The 17977-nt window shown below is 44.5% G+C and overlaps 1 protein-coding gene across 3 annotated transcripts in view; it reads left to right on the top strand.

Annotated features, from left to right (window-relative positions):
- Positions 1 to 405: 405 nt before the first annotated feature.
- DECR2 (2,4-dienoyl-CoA reductase 2) overlaps positions 406 to 17977 on the top strand; it is a 37021-nt gene continuing 19449 nt past the window's right edge. For 2 of the 3 annotated variants that reach the window (XM_082262418.1, XM_082262420.1), the window contains exons 1-3: positions 7221 to 7339; positions 7711 to 7779; positions 7878 to 7929. In XM_082262418.1, coding sequence (XP_082118544.1) covers positions 7242 to 7339; positions 7711 to 7779; positions 7878 to 7929 — 219 coding nt within the window. In that variant the 5' untranslated portion in view covers positions 7221 to 7241. Of the gene's footprint in view, positions 535 to 4812; positions 4931 to 7220; positions 7340 to 7710; positions 7780 to 7877; positions 7930 to 17977 lie in introns of those variants that run through there. The other variant, XM_082262419.1, reaches the window with a different exon arrangement.

The following is a 17977-nucleotide window of genomic DNA, read 5'->3' as shown; positions in this document are numbered from 1 at the left end:
TTTTAGTAAATTAACCCCAAAGTGTCTATAAAATACTTTTACTGAAATATAAAAAAAGTACACGGAGAGGTGAGGAAACCCACCGACTCCGAGCCACTGAAACCTCAGGCTAACGTCCCCGCTGCCCCCACCACTGATAGTCCCCCACTCCCCCAGACTGCTGTATTATAATAACCAGTGGCTTCAAGTAGTGGCTGCTGGTTACATACTAAAGGTGGCCGCACATTGAGGGGTTAAATGTGATCCTGTGTGTGGCTGTGATGAGGGAAAGTATACATCCCCTCCCCCCCTCTGTTAGTAGAGATAAGCAGAAACTGTAATAATATTTTTGCCTTCCGCCCCAGAAATTCTGCACTCCCCATGTCTCGCACTCTGCACGGCATTTATGGGGTTAACTATTTTCCCTGTTCTCCTCCAGCTCGGCGCTCGGCTATCTCCCCTGATCAATTGCTGGCAAGATCAGCAGTCGGCGCATGCTCAGAAGACACAGCGGGTGAAGGTTCAGTACAAAGTGCGGACAGGTCTGCAGGAGGAGTGAGTACATGAAGATATGATGGGGGGGGGGGGATAATAATGGGGGCTGCCTGGTGTGTGCGATCATACACTGACCACCTTGTATTGTGTATATCTATAGGGGACTCCAGGACTCTGCATGCTGCTCACTGTTCTATCAGCACACCTCTGATTATTATACAGGATTTATATAGATTACCACTGATGTCATTCACATCATCACTGTATGCACATCACATTGTTAGTGCATAGGTAACAGTACATGGAGGATAGTGTATTAGTCCATATATAATACTGCATACATAATAGTACATAGGTATTAGTCCATATACAATACTGCATACATAATAATACATAGGTAGTAGTCCATATATTATACTGCATACATAATAGTACATAGGTAATAGTTCACATACAATACTGCATACATAACAGTACAAAGGTAGTAGTCCATATACATAACTGCAAACATAATGGTACATAAATAATAGTCCATATACAATAGTGCATTCATAATTGTACATAAATAGTCCATATACAATACTGCATACATAATAGTACATAGGTAATAGTGCATATACAATACTGCATACATAATAGTACATAAATAATAGTTCACATACAAATACTGTATACATAATAATACATAGGTAGTAGTCCATATACAATACTGCATACATAACAGTACATAGGTAATAGTTCATATACAATACTGCATACATAACAGTACATAGGTAGTAGTCCATATACAATACTGCATACATAATAGTACATAGGTAATAGTTCATATACAATACTGCATACATAATAGTACATAGGTAATAGTTCATATACAATACTGCATACATAATAATACATAGGTAATAGTTCATATACAATACTGCATACATAATAGTACATAGGTAATAGTTCATATACAATACTGCATACATAATAATACATAGGTAGTAGTCCATATACAATACTGCATACATAATAGTACATAGGTAATAGTTCATATACAATACTGCATACATAATAGTACATAGGTAATAGTTCACATACAATACTGCATACATAACAGTACATAGGTAGTAGTCCATATACAATACTGCATACATAATAATACATAGGTAGTAGTCCATATACAATACTGCATACATAATAGTACATAGGTAATAGTTCATATACAATACTGCATACATAATAGTACATAGGTAATAGTTCACATACAATACTGCATACATAACAGTACATAGGTAGTAGTCCATATACAATACTGCATACATAATAGTACATAGGTAATAGTTCACATACAATACTGCATACATAACAGTACATAGGTAGTAGTCCATATACAATACTGCATACATAATAGTACATAGGTAGTAGTCCATATACAATACTGCATACATAATAGTACAAAGGTAAACAGTTCATAGATAATAGTACATGGATGATAGCACATTGATAATAGTAAATGGATAATAATTCTCAGGCAATTGGACATTAATAATAATACTTTAGTAATAGTACATTGATAATAGTTTATATACAATAATGCATAGATCAGACTTTTTCAGCCAGGGTGCCTTCTGGGTTCTACAGGGGTGCCTTGGCAAAATGCTTAAAGAGTGCCCCAAATTGGCCAAAACAATGTGTACAAGCCTGTGGGTGCATTAGGCCTGATTTTTGTTACATAGTCACAGGTTTTCATTGTGTAATGTTACAACCCTAGGCACTGTGCAGACCAGCCGCTAGCATCCTAACAACTGCTGACGTCATTGGTTAATAAGGAGGACATTGAGCACCTGTACAGCATACTTGTGTGATTCGAACCCTCTATGGGTAGGCTGATTGTACACAAGTGACAAGTCCATCCATTGATTTACTTGGGTACAACCAGCCTGTCGGGAATTTACCTGCAATTATTGCCAGCTGCTATAGCCACTATCATTCATCACTTCATTCTCTTGGCAGGGTTGGCTCCCTGCACACCCGTGGTTGCAGGAAAGTAATGCCCTGTACACACGTAGCGATCATCGGCCTAACGATCGGCCGTCTTTTGTTCATGGCTGTCGTGTCTGTTGAAAACTGCAAAAGACTGCACACAAATTTTGTCGGCCAATAACAGCCGACTGCAGAAGTGATGTCATGTGATGGTTAACTTGCCTTGTCTTTTTTCTTTTCTGAGCATGCCCAGTCTTGCAAATCTGCTGTCTTTTGGCCGAAATCTGTACTGACTGGCGAACAATCGGCCATTCTGGTGTTGGCCAACAAAAATTTTAATGCTTGCACGACAGATTCTGTTCGGCCGAAAATGCGCTGTCGGCTGTCGGAAGCATCATACTAACAAGCCTACAATCGGCCGATCGGTCGTCGGCCGAATATTTATGTACGTGTGTACGGGGCTTTAGTCACATAATAGTCCATAGACAATAGTGCAAAAGTATTAGTACATTGATAATAGTTCATATGGAAAAGGGCATAGGTAATAGGTCATAGATAATAGCTCTGAGAAGATAGTGCATAGGTAATAACGCATTGATATTAGATTTTAGATGATCGTTTATGGATTATGGCGCATAGGTAATAACGCATGAATGATAGTATAGTATATGGATATTAATTCATAGGTAATAGTTCATGATACAGCATAGGTAGTAGTGTATGGATAATAATTCATAGACGATAGTGAATAGATAGTAGTACATAGATCTCTATGGTTTGCAGTTTTTGATACCAGTAATGCACTAGGAGCGCTGAACTCACTTAGAAACCTTGTTAGTTTTTTTTTTTTTTTTTTTTTATTCTGCACAATTGTTTTTCATTTTTCGTATATATGTAGTTTTATTATAATATACTGTACATACATGTTACCTAGAAATGTGCACATAAAGTGCTGAGCAACTTAACCACTTGAGTACTAGCTTGTAATACTCCTATCAATCCCAGGCCATTTTTCATTTTCAGTGCTGTGATAGTTTGAATGACAGTTACTAGGTCATGCAACACTGAACCCAAATAAATGTTATATTTTTTTCCTAGACAGAGGAATCTTTTTGCGGTATCTAAAGCTTTAGTTTCGGTATGGCTGTTTTTGCATAGATACATTGGTCCAGCTTGGACTGATATTAGCATGTACATACCATACCTGGCTGATTCCCCCCCCTCTGGAAGCTGGATATCACTGTAGTAGTCACTGCTACTATAGTGATCTCCACTAGCCCTGCAATACTATGGTCATTTTTCTTACTAGTTCAGCCTTCTCTTCTATAATTCTTCTGGGCCGGCTTCTCTCTTTAATTATTGTATTGCCATTCATGTTCCTGGCAGTGGACCTGGTGGGTTGCATGGCTGGGTTCCATACATGGATGGAAAGTTTTGGATGCCATCCTGCTTCCCCCTCCCCTTCATCTTTATGGCTTGCCCCAGGATCCTGTTTCTGTTTGAGGAGAAGCAACCTTTCTCAATGGTGTGGTGGTTGGAGTTGAGCCCTCTTATACTCTTGTTTCCCTAAGGTCATGTCTTCTGGTAGTCTAGGCCAGTGGTTCTCAAATCCGGTCCTCGGGACCCACCAACAGGCCAGGTTTGCAAGATAACTAAATTACATCACAGGTGATCTCATTTGCTTCTCAGTGATTGCAGTATTCTAGTCTGCATCCCCCAAGGTAATACTTAAAATCTGGCCTGTTAGTGGGTCCCGAGGACCGGATTTGAGAACCACTGGTCTAGGCAAGGTTTCTGATCCCTGGGCCTACGATGCCCCACCTGCCTCTAAGGTACAAAGTCTCTTGTCTACCTGCTAACATTATTTTCAACAGTGCTTAAAGTGGTTCTGGGTGGGGACTCTCCCTCCTCATTGGCTAAGAGAGCAGCGGGCCCCATTAGTGAAGAGGGGGGGGCTGAGCAGTGGCTCCATGTCTGAATGGACACACAGAGCAGTGGCTTGGCTCCAGTGCCCCCATAACAAGCTGCTTGCTGTGGGGGCAATTGGCAGGAGGGAGGGGCCAGGAGTGCCGGCGAGGGAACTTGAGGAGGATCGGGGCTGCTCTGTGCAAAACCACTGCACAGAGCAGGTAACTATAACATGTTTGTTACATTTAAAAAAAAAAGACTTTCATATGACTTTAACTGCACACTGTATGAATGACAGCTCTGGTAATCATAGGGGTAAATGGAGGCAGTCATACATGAAGTGATCGGGAATTGAACGATCAGCATATTGACTATACATATCCTACCCAGTAAAGTGCCACTAAGTCTTGTGAGACCACAACTTGTAACAAATGATTGCATCACTTCTCTTCTCTGTTTCAGCGGTTCTCTGAAGAAGTGCAATGTCTCACCTTCCAGGTTTAGATAAAGCTCCAGAAGATGTGGAGAGTGATGACTGCCTGGCCGCCTACACCCATCTCTACAGCCCGGGTCTCCTCCAGTAAGAATGCTTTACTCCTGATCCAGAGGCGTAACTAGAACCTTCAGGGCCCCGATGCAAGAAACCATGAAGGGCCTCCCCAGACCCCTGGCCGGGGCCCTTCCCTTCAAGCCTGGGGCTCTTTCCACTGATCCTGGGGCCCTTTGCCCTATATTACAGTCCTGCAGCGGGACCCTTTTCACAAGTTCTGCATTGGGCCCCCTTCCTACCATATTGGGGCCTCCCCACAGTGGTGGAATGCCAGGGCCCTATCGCAATTATGACCTTTGCGATCCTGGAAGTTCACCCACTGGTGTCAGTAGTTTTTATTTTTGGTATTTTAATTGTATTATTTTTTAGCATTTTAATTTATTTAGGAGGTGGTGAATTAAATATTTCCCAGACCTTCCTGGTTCTCTATTGTAACACAACCCCTGCAGCAGCTGGCAGGAGAGGGGAGGGAGCACAGTGGGGGGGGGGGGGGAGCACACAGGTGCCCAGAGACAGCAGAACACAAATGAACTGGATAGGAGGAGTGGTGGGGGCAGCATACAGAGGAACCAATCTCCTCCATTTTCCTCTTGCAGCTACAGGAGGACAGTGATTTCTCTACATGCTGCCCCCGCCACCCTTCCTATCCAGGTGTACAGGGGAGCTGCACAGGCCCCCTGGAGCATGGGGCCCGGTTGCAATTGCAACCCCTGTAGTTACGCCCCTGTCCTGATCTGAACCTCTCTGTAAATGACATGCTAGCTAGTTTTCTGCTGCACTGCCAGGCAAGATGTCTCTTAAAACAGGCCTGGGGTACTAAACCTCTCTCTGGGATGCAGCTGAAAAAAGCCCTGCATTTCCAGCATCAACAATAAACTGAACTATTATCTGTTTTTGGTCAAATTAGGTTTTAGCCCTCATTCACACAGCTATAGCTGTATTATAGCTTACACCCATGCAAGGGCGTATTTACCATCACAGGGATGTACAGTTGTTTGTGCATCCCCATGCAGGCAGTCCTATTCATGTCAGTTGGGAAGCAGCAGCCACATGGACAGAACCGCTGCACCCAATTTGACATCCTTGTGGGTGCAGATGCGGTCCAGGACTTGTGAAGAAACAAAAGGACAGAGTGAACAACCGCCCTAGCATAACACCGTTTATTGATGAATCATAAAGCCATAAAAAAAGGTACACACAAGCGTAAAAGATATCATGCACAGCAATGGGATCCCTGATGTTCCATGGGCTGAAAACTCTCCTCTCTGTTCCGCCAGCTTGGCCGCTCGTCCTGCACTAACCAACCCGTGACATCCGGAGTGATCCTTCCGCCTCGAGGAGACTGTGTGTAGTGCGCCTGCGCACGGTCCAGCCATCGCCGCACACACACTGCAGGGATGAATCGAGTTGCAGCTCAATGCGAACACCAGTGCGGATACACAGAGGGGAGATCCCCGGTCGGGCCCCCTGGCATGACACCACTGTGGTTGCGAAGGGCTACGCGTTTCGGCGGCGTGGCCTATTTCTTCAGGTCCAGAACTTGCACTGTCTGTGTTTGGGGATACGTACCTGCACAAACACGGTTGTCAAATTTGGTGCGGCAGCTGTGTCCATGTGGCCACTGCATCCAAGATGGCGTCAATAGGACTGCCTGCATGGAGGAGATGCACAGAAAACCTGTGCATCCCTGTGCAGGTAAACATGGCGGGTAAACCTGACCCTCACACAGGTGTAAGCTATAGTACACCCTTCATACCAGAACACTTATATTAAAGCTGAACTCCGGACTAAACAGAAATTGTCTAAATACATTCCTCGTGTATTCTTCCTTGAATCTTGGTGTGCTTTATGTATTCCTGGTCCGTGCATTAATCCGCCATGGTGCACAAAAACAAAACACCAAAGGCAAGACCATACATGGTGCGAATTTACTTCCTGCGTGGTTGCAGGAAAGAAATGTGCATAATTCCCCTATCAACACAGGCAGTGTTGACAGGGGAATCAGCAATTGTCTTCCCTGGGTAGGGGAAGCCATCCCCGCCGGGAGAAGACAGTGATTATCACCAGCGGCTATAGAAGCCTCTAGCGATAATCGCAAGAGAATCCGGCAGGCTGGTTGTACCCAAGTTGATCAATCAATCAACTTGGTACATTCAGCCTGCCCAATACCTAACCATTAATGGGTTGAATCTAAGGCTGAGCTGGCCAAGAGTTAAACCATGTATGGCCGGCCTAAGAGAGTACAAAACGCACACCAAAAGGAGCATTTACGGGTGTGTCTCATGTACACAAATAGCCTCCCCCTCCCCGCTATGTTTCAGCAGTCCTGTGAGGAAGTGCAATGTTTGACCTTCCAGGTTTAGATAAAGCTTCAGAAGATGTGGAAAATGATGATTGCCTGGCTGCCTACACCCATCTCTACAGCCCGGGTCTCCTCCAGTAAGAATGCTTTGCTCCTGATCTAAAAGTCTCTGTTGGTCACATGCTAACTGCAGTTTTTTTCTGTGCTGGCAGGCAAGATGTCTCTTAAAACAGGCCTGGGTTGCTACAAGTGTCAGGGTTAGCTAGACACACTGGGACATGCACAAAGTACACCAAGATTGCAGTAAGAATTCACATGATTCTTCTATTTAAACAAATCTTTGCTAATCCCAGAGCTCAATTCCTAATTCTTTCCATCTGGGAAGTAGCTTCAGTCACACAGAACTGGGCAAGTGTGAGACAATCTGTTATCTCTGTCAGGAAATACTTCTGTGGATGAATGCAGCATTGTCACCTAAGCAGTAACATGGTCCTTCTCTCCCATCTAGGGGCAGAGTGGCCTTTATCACAGGAGGGGGATCAGGGATCGGATTCCGAATTGCTGAAATATTCATGAGGTATAATTCTCACTCCTTCTTTATCTGTCATCCCCCCTCTCTGCTCCCCATCTTTGCTGTACTCTGTAACATTCATTGTCCTGTTTGTTGATCCCCAGGCATGGCTGTGACACGGTGATTGTTAGCAGAAACCTGCCAAAGCTGAAAGAGGTAACAGGAACTCTATTTTGTACGGTTGCATGTTATAAAAGCTAGCGGTAACCAATCAGAAATGATCTAGCAAAAGTATATTGAAACCTGATTGGTTGCTGTTGCTCTTTGCCTTCTAAGGCCTTGTTCGCATACTTAAGTCTATGCCTGTGCAAGGGTTCTGTTTGCACGAATGGGGATTCACAGGAGATCCGTGCATCTTAGTGCAAGCAGTCCCCATTTGTACACTGCTGCGTTTCCCAATTTGACATCTGTGTGGGTCCCTGAATGCACAATGTTTGCGTTTGGGGGCCCACACCCGCTTGGATGTCAAATTGGGAGCAGTGTTAGTGTCCCTGCGGCCATTGTGTCCCAACTGACATGAATAGGACTTCCTGCATGGAACAACTGTGCATCCCTGTGCTTGCAAACACGGCCTTTCACCCAGATATATGCTTATGTCTAATTCTAGCCTCAGACTCCGGAGAACAATTGGATATGCAGACGCATGACATTTAGCTGGCAGTTGTATAAACATCTACTATACAACATATGTGTTAAATTAGGGGGTGTGAGGTAAGTGGCGCTGCCTGTATTATGTCAATAAAGGTGTAGTAAATTAGTGTATATATGTAACATACCCCATATATTGTAAACACATAATAGTAAAAAATCACATTAGATAAATAATATCACATGGACCATATATACAAAGACATATACAGTGCCTTGCGAAAGTATTCGGCCCCCTTGAACTTTGCGACCTTTTGCCACATTTCAGGCTTCAAACATAAAGATATAAAACTGTAATTTGTTTGTGAAGAATCAACAACAAGTGGGACACAATCATGAAGTGGAACGAAATTTATTGGATATTTCAAACTTTGTTAACAAATAAAAAACTGAAAAATTGGGCTTGCAAAATTATCCAGCCCCTTTACTTTCAATGCAGCAAACTCTCTCCAGAAGTTCAGTGAGGATCTCTGAATGATCCAATGTTGACCTAAATGACTAATGATGATAAATAGAATCCACCTGTGTGTAATCAAGTCTCCGTATAAATGCACCTGCACTGTGATAGTCTCAGAGGTCCGTTTAAAGCACAGAGAGCATCATGAAGAACAAGGAACACACCAGGCAGGTCCGAGATACTGTTGTGGAGAAGTTTGAAGCCGGATTTGGATACAAAAAGATTTCCCAAGCTTTAAACATCCCAAGGAGCACTGTGCAAGCGATAATATTGAAATGGAAGGAGTATCAGACCACTGCAAATCTACAAAGACCTGGCCGTCCCTCTAAACTTTCAGCTCATACAAGGAGAAGACTGATCAGAGATGCAGCCAAGAGGCCCATGATCACTCTGGATGAACTGCAGAGCTCTACAGCTGAGGTGGGAGACTCTGTCCATAGGACAACAATCAGTCGTATACTGCACAAATCTGGCCTTTATGGAAGAGTGGCAAGAAGAAAGCCATTTCTTAAAGATATCCATAAAAAGTGTCGTTTAAAGCCACAAGCCACCTGGGAGACACACCAAACATGTGGAAGAAGGTGCTCTGGTCAGATGAAACCAAAATCTAACTTTTTGGCAAAAATGCAAAACGTTATGTTTGGCGTAAAAGCAACGCAGCTCATCACCCTGAACACACCATCCCCACTGTCAAACATGGTGGTGGCAGCATCATGGTTTGGGCCTGCTTTTCTTCAGCAGGGACAGGGAAGATGGTTAAAATTGATGGGAAGATGGATGGAGCCAAACTCAGGACCATTCTGGAAGAAAACCTGATGGAGTCTGCAAAAGACCTGAGACTGGGACGGAGATTTGTCTTCCAACAAGACAATGATCCAAAACATAAAGCAAAATCTACAATGGAATGGTTCACAAATAAACATATCCAGGTGTTAGAATGGCCAAGTCAAAGTCCAGACCCTTAGCGCGGATTCCTTTTATTTTATTTAACATATGTGTTAAGCTACTCAGATCAATGGACTTAATCCACCTGAAAAGCGAATCACATTAGCAGTGCTTATCAACGCCTTTTTAATCCCAAAAGGGGATTCGCAGTCCTAAAATCAATTTATCAACAGGTGCACAGTCTCTTGGTGTAACCAGAACTTTCTGTCCTTTCACCACAGTGTTCAATATCCAGAACTTGCACCTTCACCACACCTTGTGTGCCACTCCCTAGGCAGATTCGTTTCAAGAGATCAAAATGGCTCCACTCGCTCTCTGCTAATATATTCCTCGGATGTAACCAAGTGCTCCAATGTTAGAGATGATGATGTAATGACAAAAGGGAGGACTCATAGGGCAATATTTCAAAACCCACACTGTTCATTGCAGACAACCCTTACCCCTCTCCCATTACACTCACTCTATACAAAGGCATAAAAAAAGTTCAGCATCCATAAGTATGCAATGTATGACTCAACCGCGCTGATGGAGTTGTATAAACATGTATGCGTAGCTCAACCAAGAGTTTATTTTTATGTGAAGGGAGGAAAAGAAGTGTAAGTAAAACTGGAGGACAGGATATAAAGAGGACATGGATTTTTTTTTTTTTTTTTTTTTTGGAGAAGTACACTCCTCAGTTTTTCCATAGTTTGATTTACAAAAAAAGTTAAAAACTGCAAGTACAGGACAAGAATATCAGCCATTACCTGTTGCCGCCTGCTTGACACATGTCTAGTGACATAAGGGTGGGCTTTAACTCTTACACGCCACATATGTGCACCACAAGGTGGATGATATTTCTGTGCTGAGACCACATTCCTATCACAGAGACCAAGCTGTCAAAGACAGCTCTCAGCCTCCACTAATGATCAGTAGCTGACAGGACCAGTTCTTGATCATATCACCACTGTGGCAGCCAATCGCAGTGGTCTCATGATCATAGAATCCTTCCTCCAACCCCCAGGGGTACAGTCCCTATTAAAGGGACACCAGGGCTGGGCGGGAAGGGGGTTAAAGTATAACTGAAGGCAAAACTTTTATTTTTTATTTTGTGGATAGAGTGAAGAGGAATTAGAAAACCAGTCAGGTTTTTATTGCCCTCTGTGCCCCCATTAGGGATAGTCACCCTCTTTATTTTTTCAGTTTACCGTTATCACCAGGGGTGAAATGAAGAAAATCCCAAATTTTGGTTTGTCACCAGAATAGAAATAGAGGGGAGATCTTGCAGTGGGGACATTCATTCTGGTGACAACCATGGATTTCTCTCACTTGGAGAGATTTCCTCTCACTCCCTGTTGTGGCTATTGGACAGGAAGTAAAGAGAAATCTCTCCTTCTTCTTTTTAAAATGGAAAAAAAAAAAAGTTTTGTCTTGACAAAAATATCTCAAGAATGGCTTAGGGCTTTAAAGGTGCCAATACATCAAAAAACACGATCTTTAAAATACCAATTTTTATTATCAAAAAATATAAAAAGCATCAATAAAAACAGATTATTAATCTTATTAAAGTAGTACAAACAATTTCTCACTATACCACAAACAGTTCCTCAACATGTTTCGCTGTATAGCTTCTTCAGGAGGATTTTTTGTTTGGATAGTACTCCTGCATGCTAGTGAGAAAAACATACGAAAATGATTAAATTACTACATAATTTTTTGAAAAATATATTTTTTTCTCATAAAAACAACATATTACATTGTAATTAAATTTTTTTTTTTGAACAAGTAAATGTATGCTTACAATTGCTAGAATTATTTTCTAAAAGAACAGCAATCCTAATAGTGGGTGATTTGTCTGTAAACTTCCAAGACAGCCTCTATTCTTTATGCAATGAATTCAGGACCCTTAGGATCTTAATTAATGCCAAAAGGATTGGATATCCGTGTACCGCAAGAGGCAATCAAAGTTTTGTCTTTAGCTCACTTTTAAACATATGATTGCAAGTCAAGCGTGGATTTTTCCAACATAGCCATGACCTTTAGCGTACCAAAATACAGGTTGGTAAAGTGGTTGGAATGTGATCGTAGTATACACATAATAACAGTCATCGAGCGTAAAGGAAGTGTGTTTATCGACTGTCACCTTTCTGTTGGAAGTGTTTTGGGAGACTATCAAACTGCCTGCTTCCACACACTTCTGTAAGTACCATTCCTCCCCTGATGACTACTCCCATCATGTATTTCAGGCTCCACTGTGCCTTCTGCGGGCATTGTGGGTGTCGGTGGGTAGAGCAGAGGGAGATCAGCAAACATCCGTTCTCTTTTTTGAGAAGCATTTTCTCCGTTCATTGACAGACACAGCTCCACATTCTTCACTATAGGGTTATGCTGCCCTCTACAGGAGTAGGACTAGGCAGACTACACAAAAGCTTGGTTACAACCCGTGGCTGTCCTCAGCTAGCATAATCCCCCTCTCTGCTTAGAGATACTTAGTTTTTTTTGTTTGTCTAGTTCACGAGTAGGACCTAGTCTCCCTGCCGGGCCCCAGGTCCTGGCATTTTTGTCTATTTTTTGCTGTTTGTTTTTGGATCCAGGTTTTTTCCTGTGGAGATCTTCTAGCAACTGCTGGGCTGAGCAACGGGCTGGACTATTGCAGTTCCAGTGGTCCCCTTAGCCCGACCAGTGAGCACATGCAGACTGTAGTTCTGCGAGTTTAAAGTCTTGCAAGGTCGCATATGACTGAGTCTCAGCCTGAGTCGCAGCATTCCTTCTGGCCGACAGCTCCCCCACTTCGGGGGCCAGGAGGTTTCTGTCTTGGGAACAATACCGCACACTTTGCTGGATCGGTAAGTAAGGCCCACCTGCTCTCCTTCCTTGGATACGGTGTGGGGCACGGGTACTCCCTGGGGTGGTTGGCCCCGTGGGGTTCTCTTCTCTTCATGTGGGGGGGGTTGGTGTCCAAGCTTTGGGTGCCCCTGACTTGTGCATATGATGCGCTGTCACCCTCGGTGGGCCAGCTATGGGATGGGTGGCCTTTCTGGGTCTCCCTGGGACAGCTGGGGGGCGGGTGGTCCGATGTCCACGGGTCTGAGTACCACGTGGTCGGGCAGACCAAAAATGTAGGCCACAGCTTTGCGGCTCACTTGCTGGAATTTGTATGGGGCAGCCCCAGTTGCAGCGGCTAGAGCCGCCATTGTACCCCGGGACATCCGTCTTCCCTCTGCTCTCCTGGCTAGTTGCGGGTTTCCCCCTGTGATGGTACTCACTGTCACTGGGAGTGAAAGACAGATACTTTATGGTTTGAATAACTTCAAATGGGAGAATAATATTTATAAACAATATCGCTCAATAAATATGAAGATTTAATCCCACTTTACACTGTGAGACCTATAGCCTGAAAAAACTTACAATACACCAACAATATCACATAAACAAATCTAAACCAAAAAAAGAAGAAAAAAAAAATCCCCCTACAGGGCCTAATCTGCTCCCCCATTCTGTAAGCTCTTATATATCTCCAAAGACCTAAAATGGACCAGCTTTTACCGCAGCTAGCTCTTCCATATCATAAATTGAATTCACAGCCCCCAACCACTCCCTCAATGTAGGTGTTCTTGTTGACTTCCAATGTTTGGGAATAATGGATTTAGTGGCATTCAGCAGGTGCCTCACCAATAACTTCTTATATTTGCTCAATGAACAGTTCGTTATATTCAGGAGACAGCACTCAGGAGTCAAATCAAACGTATTAGTGATAAACTGAATCTGACTCAACAATTCTTTCCAAAATTTTTGTATATTAACACATCTCCACCATATATGTAACATCATACCGTTATGCTCGCCGCACCTCCAACAGGCATCTGATATTTCTGGAAACCACGCATGTAGCTTGACTGGCGTATAGTACCAATTGGTCAATATTTTGTACGCCATCTCCTGAATATTAGAGCTGATCGAGCATTGGTGCGACATAGTACAAGCGGTAGACCACTGGGCGTCAGTAAATGTTGTTTGTAACGCTAATTCCCACTCCTCCCTATGTTTGGAGCCTAGCTCCAAGCCAGACGTTTGTATCCAATCGTACATTTTTAGACGTAGGTTTCTCTACTGGGTTTCCCTTAAAGCACATTGTGTCAATTTCCTGGAAAAATTTGGCAGATTGATTGAGCTGCCCACATAACTATGAAGTCTAAAGTATTGCCAGTACGTAAACTGGCTAGCGAATACCTCAGATCGCAGCTGGGTGTATGGCCTTTCTGCCTCCATACAATGATATACCGTCAAGGGCGTTGAAGGTTCTCCATCGCTAGACACAACCAACCTCTTATTTTGTGCCCACTCCATCCTATGCTCCAAAGGGGTCAACGGGCCTGGGAAGGAAGCCACCTTATGAAATATCTCTAAAGTAGGCCCAATGGTTGGGTGCGTTCTGACATTAGTGGGGTACGATTTATATGGGGTCCATGGTAGAAATCTAAGTGGTAGTGTAATTTGCAGGTTTTCCATGTTCACCCAATCTTTATATTTAGAATGGCAATTCCAATCAATGACCCTTACTAAATGCGTGGCATAATGATAGTGCAAAAAATTTGGTAAATTTATACCTCCTGCCTCTTTTGGCCTAGATAATGTCTGAAGGCTTATTCTCGGTTTTTCATCCGCCCATATAAATTTCCTTATAATGGAGTTCAAAAATAGGAAAAAACACATAGGTAAGCTCCGCAAGAGATACAACACCCTTGGAAGCAGGGGAACAAAAAATTGCAGCGAACAATAAGGTGCAAACATGTTAAAGTGCATGAAATATATAAAGTGTCCCAATGATGGAATATAAAATACAATTAAACAATTGAAAAAAATTCAGAGAAAAAGTTCATTCAATATTCATTTTAAGTGTCCCAGTGCAATGATAAGCCGTAATGATCACACATGCAGCTGTATCCTCCACCGTATAAGTGAATTTCAAACTCACCAGAGCCAAATGCTGTCTATGTTATAGGACAGCAATCGGGTATGTATCCATAAACCTCATGATCTTGGAAAGCCTGGAGAACCAATGACATCCAGCCACGAGAACACCCTCCAGCAGAGTAGACAGCTCAGCACACCACATGAGAGTTTAAATAAAAAGAAGAGGCTCATGGTGTAGTATGAAATTAAAATTTAATAAAATAATGCTGCAACACTGAAAAACCAGTACAGTGTACATAAGATAAAAAAAACAATAATGATAGAAAAGACTCGCATCAAGAGCCACCACTTCAAAATTAGAGTGATGACTGGACCTTAGGCGTTGAGGTAATGGCTCAATTGGCTCAGGTTGATTGAATAATTGTCATCTGTTTGTTGCTGAGTGGAAATAGTATACGGTTTGTGTTGGTTGTGCTTTAGCTATGTTAATTCTATTTCTGTATACAATTTCATCTGCATATGATGTAATCAGGCAACCCATGACCTGATGGGGTAATTTGATCAGAAGGGGGATGTGCTCATGTGTGTATAAATTGAGTGTGAAACTGTTCAATAAAGGAGATTCCAGTATAAGCTTAGTTGTCGGCTAGCTTTGTATGGGGCGGCTGGAAAATCTGATATCTATGCTCATGACTGGGAGGAAGCCGTATACTGACGGAAGTTGCGGTTCCGTTACTCCCCCCTAATCGCGCTCTCGCAGCAGGGCAGCTGAAAACTTAGGCTGCAGATTTGCGGCCTACTAGGAGCCCCCTCCTGGTAGGGCGGCTCTAGGGGGGGGGGGAGACAGGGTCCCGGGCAGGTTTTGTTGCCATGGTTCTGTGGGGTATCCACCTTTCTCAGTGGTCATGGCCCCTGCATTAGCGGGGGGGACCCCCCTTAGTGGGGTCCGTTTGCAGCCTCCTATGCCGGCCTCCTTGGAAGGGCGCTCACGGGGGACCCACTTGCAGGGTCCTGTCGGTGGCCCCTCTTGCAGGCCTCAGTTGACTCCCCCTGTGGGTGGCTTGAGTCGCTGACCCCATGTGCAGGGTAAGGATGGCGTTGGCTCAGCGAATGACTGCGCCTGGTTCGATCGTTGCGGATGGGACCACCCTACGGGGTCTGAGTCCACGTTTCTCTGACCGGTTTCCCCCCCCCCCCCGCCTATGGCGAACAGGTGGATCGGTTGGTCCAGGGTCTGCAGTTTGTCTGCGATGCATCTTTGGACGAGGTTCCCATGGGGCTCTAAGCTATCTGTCTCGACAGTGGTGCTAAGGCGTATTTTGTGGCTGAAGTGTTGGTCTGTGGAACACACCTCCGAAATGGCCCTGACTAAATTTCATTTTCAGGGCGAGCGCCTGTTTGAAGCTACCCTGGATGACATCATTAGGAGTGTAAGACGGGGGGTAAGAGTATCTTCCTTTCACTGTCTGGGAAGGGGAAAGTGCCTCGCTGGCGGTGTGGGACTTCCTTTTTTTTTTCGTACTGTGACAGTGCAGTCAGCTGTGAGGGTGTATGTCGCCCAGGATATCTCCAATCCTGGGACCAGGTGTTAGGAATAGCCAGCACACTGATTGTGCAGGTGGATCTGGGCCTTTTAACACAGACAGGACCAGGGTTCTGGGCTCCACCCTCCCAAGGAGTCCTGGCAAGCAAGGGAGAAGTGTGCAGGTCTGCACGGTGCAGTCTGACAGAGCAGACGGAGGGCCAAAACCTGTGGGCCTGAGCAGCAAGGAAGCTGTAAAAGGAGAGTGTCAGGAAGGGTACAGAGTGTGTACCATACAGGGACACTGTTACAGGGTCAAGAGGACCGAGGTCAAAGCCTGAGGAGCAGTGCTGACCAGAGAGCCAGGTGGCTTGGTATTATTCGCTTATTATTTCTTTACTGCTGTGTAAAGTTGAAACCCCTGCGTGGGAAATCCTGGATGGACTGTTTTCCTTTTCTTTAATAAAAGTGGGCCAACAAGCCCTTGAAAGGCACAACTGGACTGGACTCAGCTCACTGGTAAGCTCTACATTTAAGCTAAAATAACCCCCAAATGTTACAGTACCTTAGGGATTTCAGAAAAAGGTTAAAAGCCTCTTCAAGAGGTTTCTAGCGGCTTTGGTCTAGTAATCAGAGAGAAGGCTTCTTCCAACCTGCTGACAAGGCCTTTCAGCATGAAAGGTTTGCCCCCATCCATGTCTTGGTTGGGGGGACGTCTTCCCTGGTTCTTAGGCCATGGCCTTGCCGAGTCAGCAACCGGTGGGTCCACGAGGTGGTTGTATCCAGGTCTTGTCCTCTGGAAAAGTTCCTTCCTTCCAATGTTCACCTGCCCCCCAGATCGGCTGCAAGCTCTGTTGTGGGCAGGACGGAACTTGTTGTCCCAGGGTGTGTTCGCCCCTGTTCCAGTTTCTGAACCTTTTCGGGGGGTTATATTTATACCCTTTCCTCGTTCCCAGGAAGGAGGGCAAGTTCGTCCGATTCTGGCCCTCAGCGGCGTCCCTCCCTGCATCAAGGGGTTTCCCTGTCGTCTTTAGATGTCAGGATGCCTATCTACACATTCTTATTTGCACCCAGCATCAGCGTTTCCTCCGCTTTGCTGTGAGTAAGGAGCACAATCAGTTTGCGGTGTTACACTTTGGTCTAGTATCAGCTCCTCTGTTCGTCACGAACGTGTTGGCCCCGGTCTTGGCGTTGCTGCGTCAGTGGGGGAATGCTGTGCTGGGGTACCTGGACAACCTCGTCTTGCGAACGGAGTCTCCGTTGGCTCTGACGGCCGGTGTGGAAATTACTCTCCAGACTTTGCAGGAGATCGGGTGGTTTCTGGTTCAGAAGTCTGCCCTGGTTCTTACTAGAAGATTGGATTATCTGGGGCTGACTCTAGATTCAGCTCTGGCAAGAGTTTTCCTTTATCTGAAGCAGTTGCAGCAGTTGCATTCTGCGATTCACTGTTGCTAGCCCACAAGTGGTCGTCCCTGCGGGCATGTATGCGAGTGTTGGGCCTGATGGTGTCCACCTTCGAGGCGGTTCTGTTTGCACAGTTCTACACAAGACTCCTTCAAAAGGAGATGCTGGTCAATGGGACGAGTATCCCAAGTTGCTGGACTATGGGATTTGTCTGTGTCGGGTGACGAGAGTTCTCTGGTCTGGTGGCTGTGCTCCCCGACCTTGATACAAGACAAGTCCTTTCTTCCCTTGTACTGGACATTGGTCACGACAGATGCCAGTCTGTCCAGGCGGGG

This window comes from Pelophylax lessonae, assembly GCF_965119305.1.
Source record: "Pelophylax lessonae genome assembly, chromosome: 6".
Lineage (NCBI taxonomy): Eukaryota > Metazoa > Chordata > Amphibia > Anura > Ranidae > Pelophylax > Pelophylax lessonae.
Note: the sequence above shows the minus strand (reverse complement) of the source record. Positions and strands in the feature narration are given on the sequence as shown.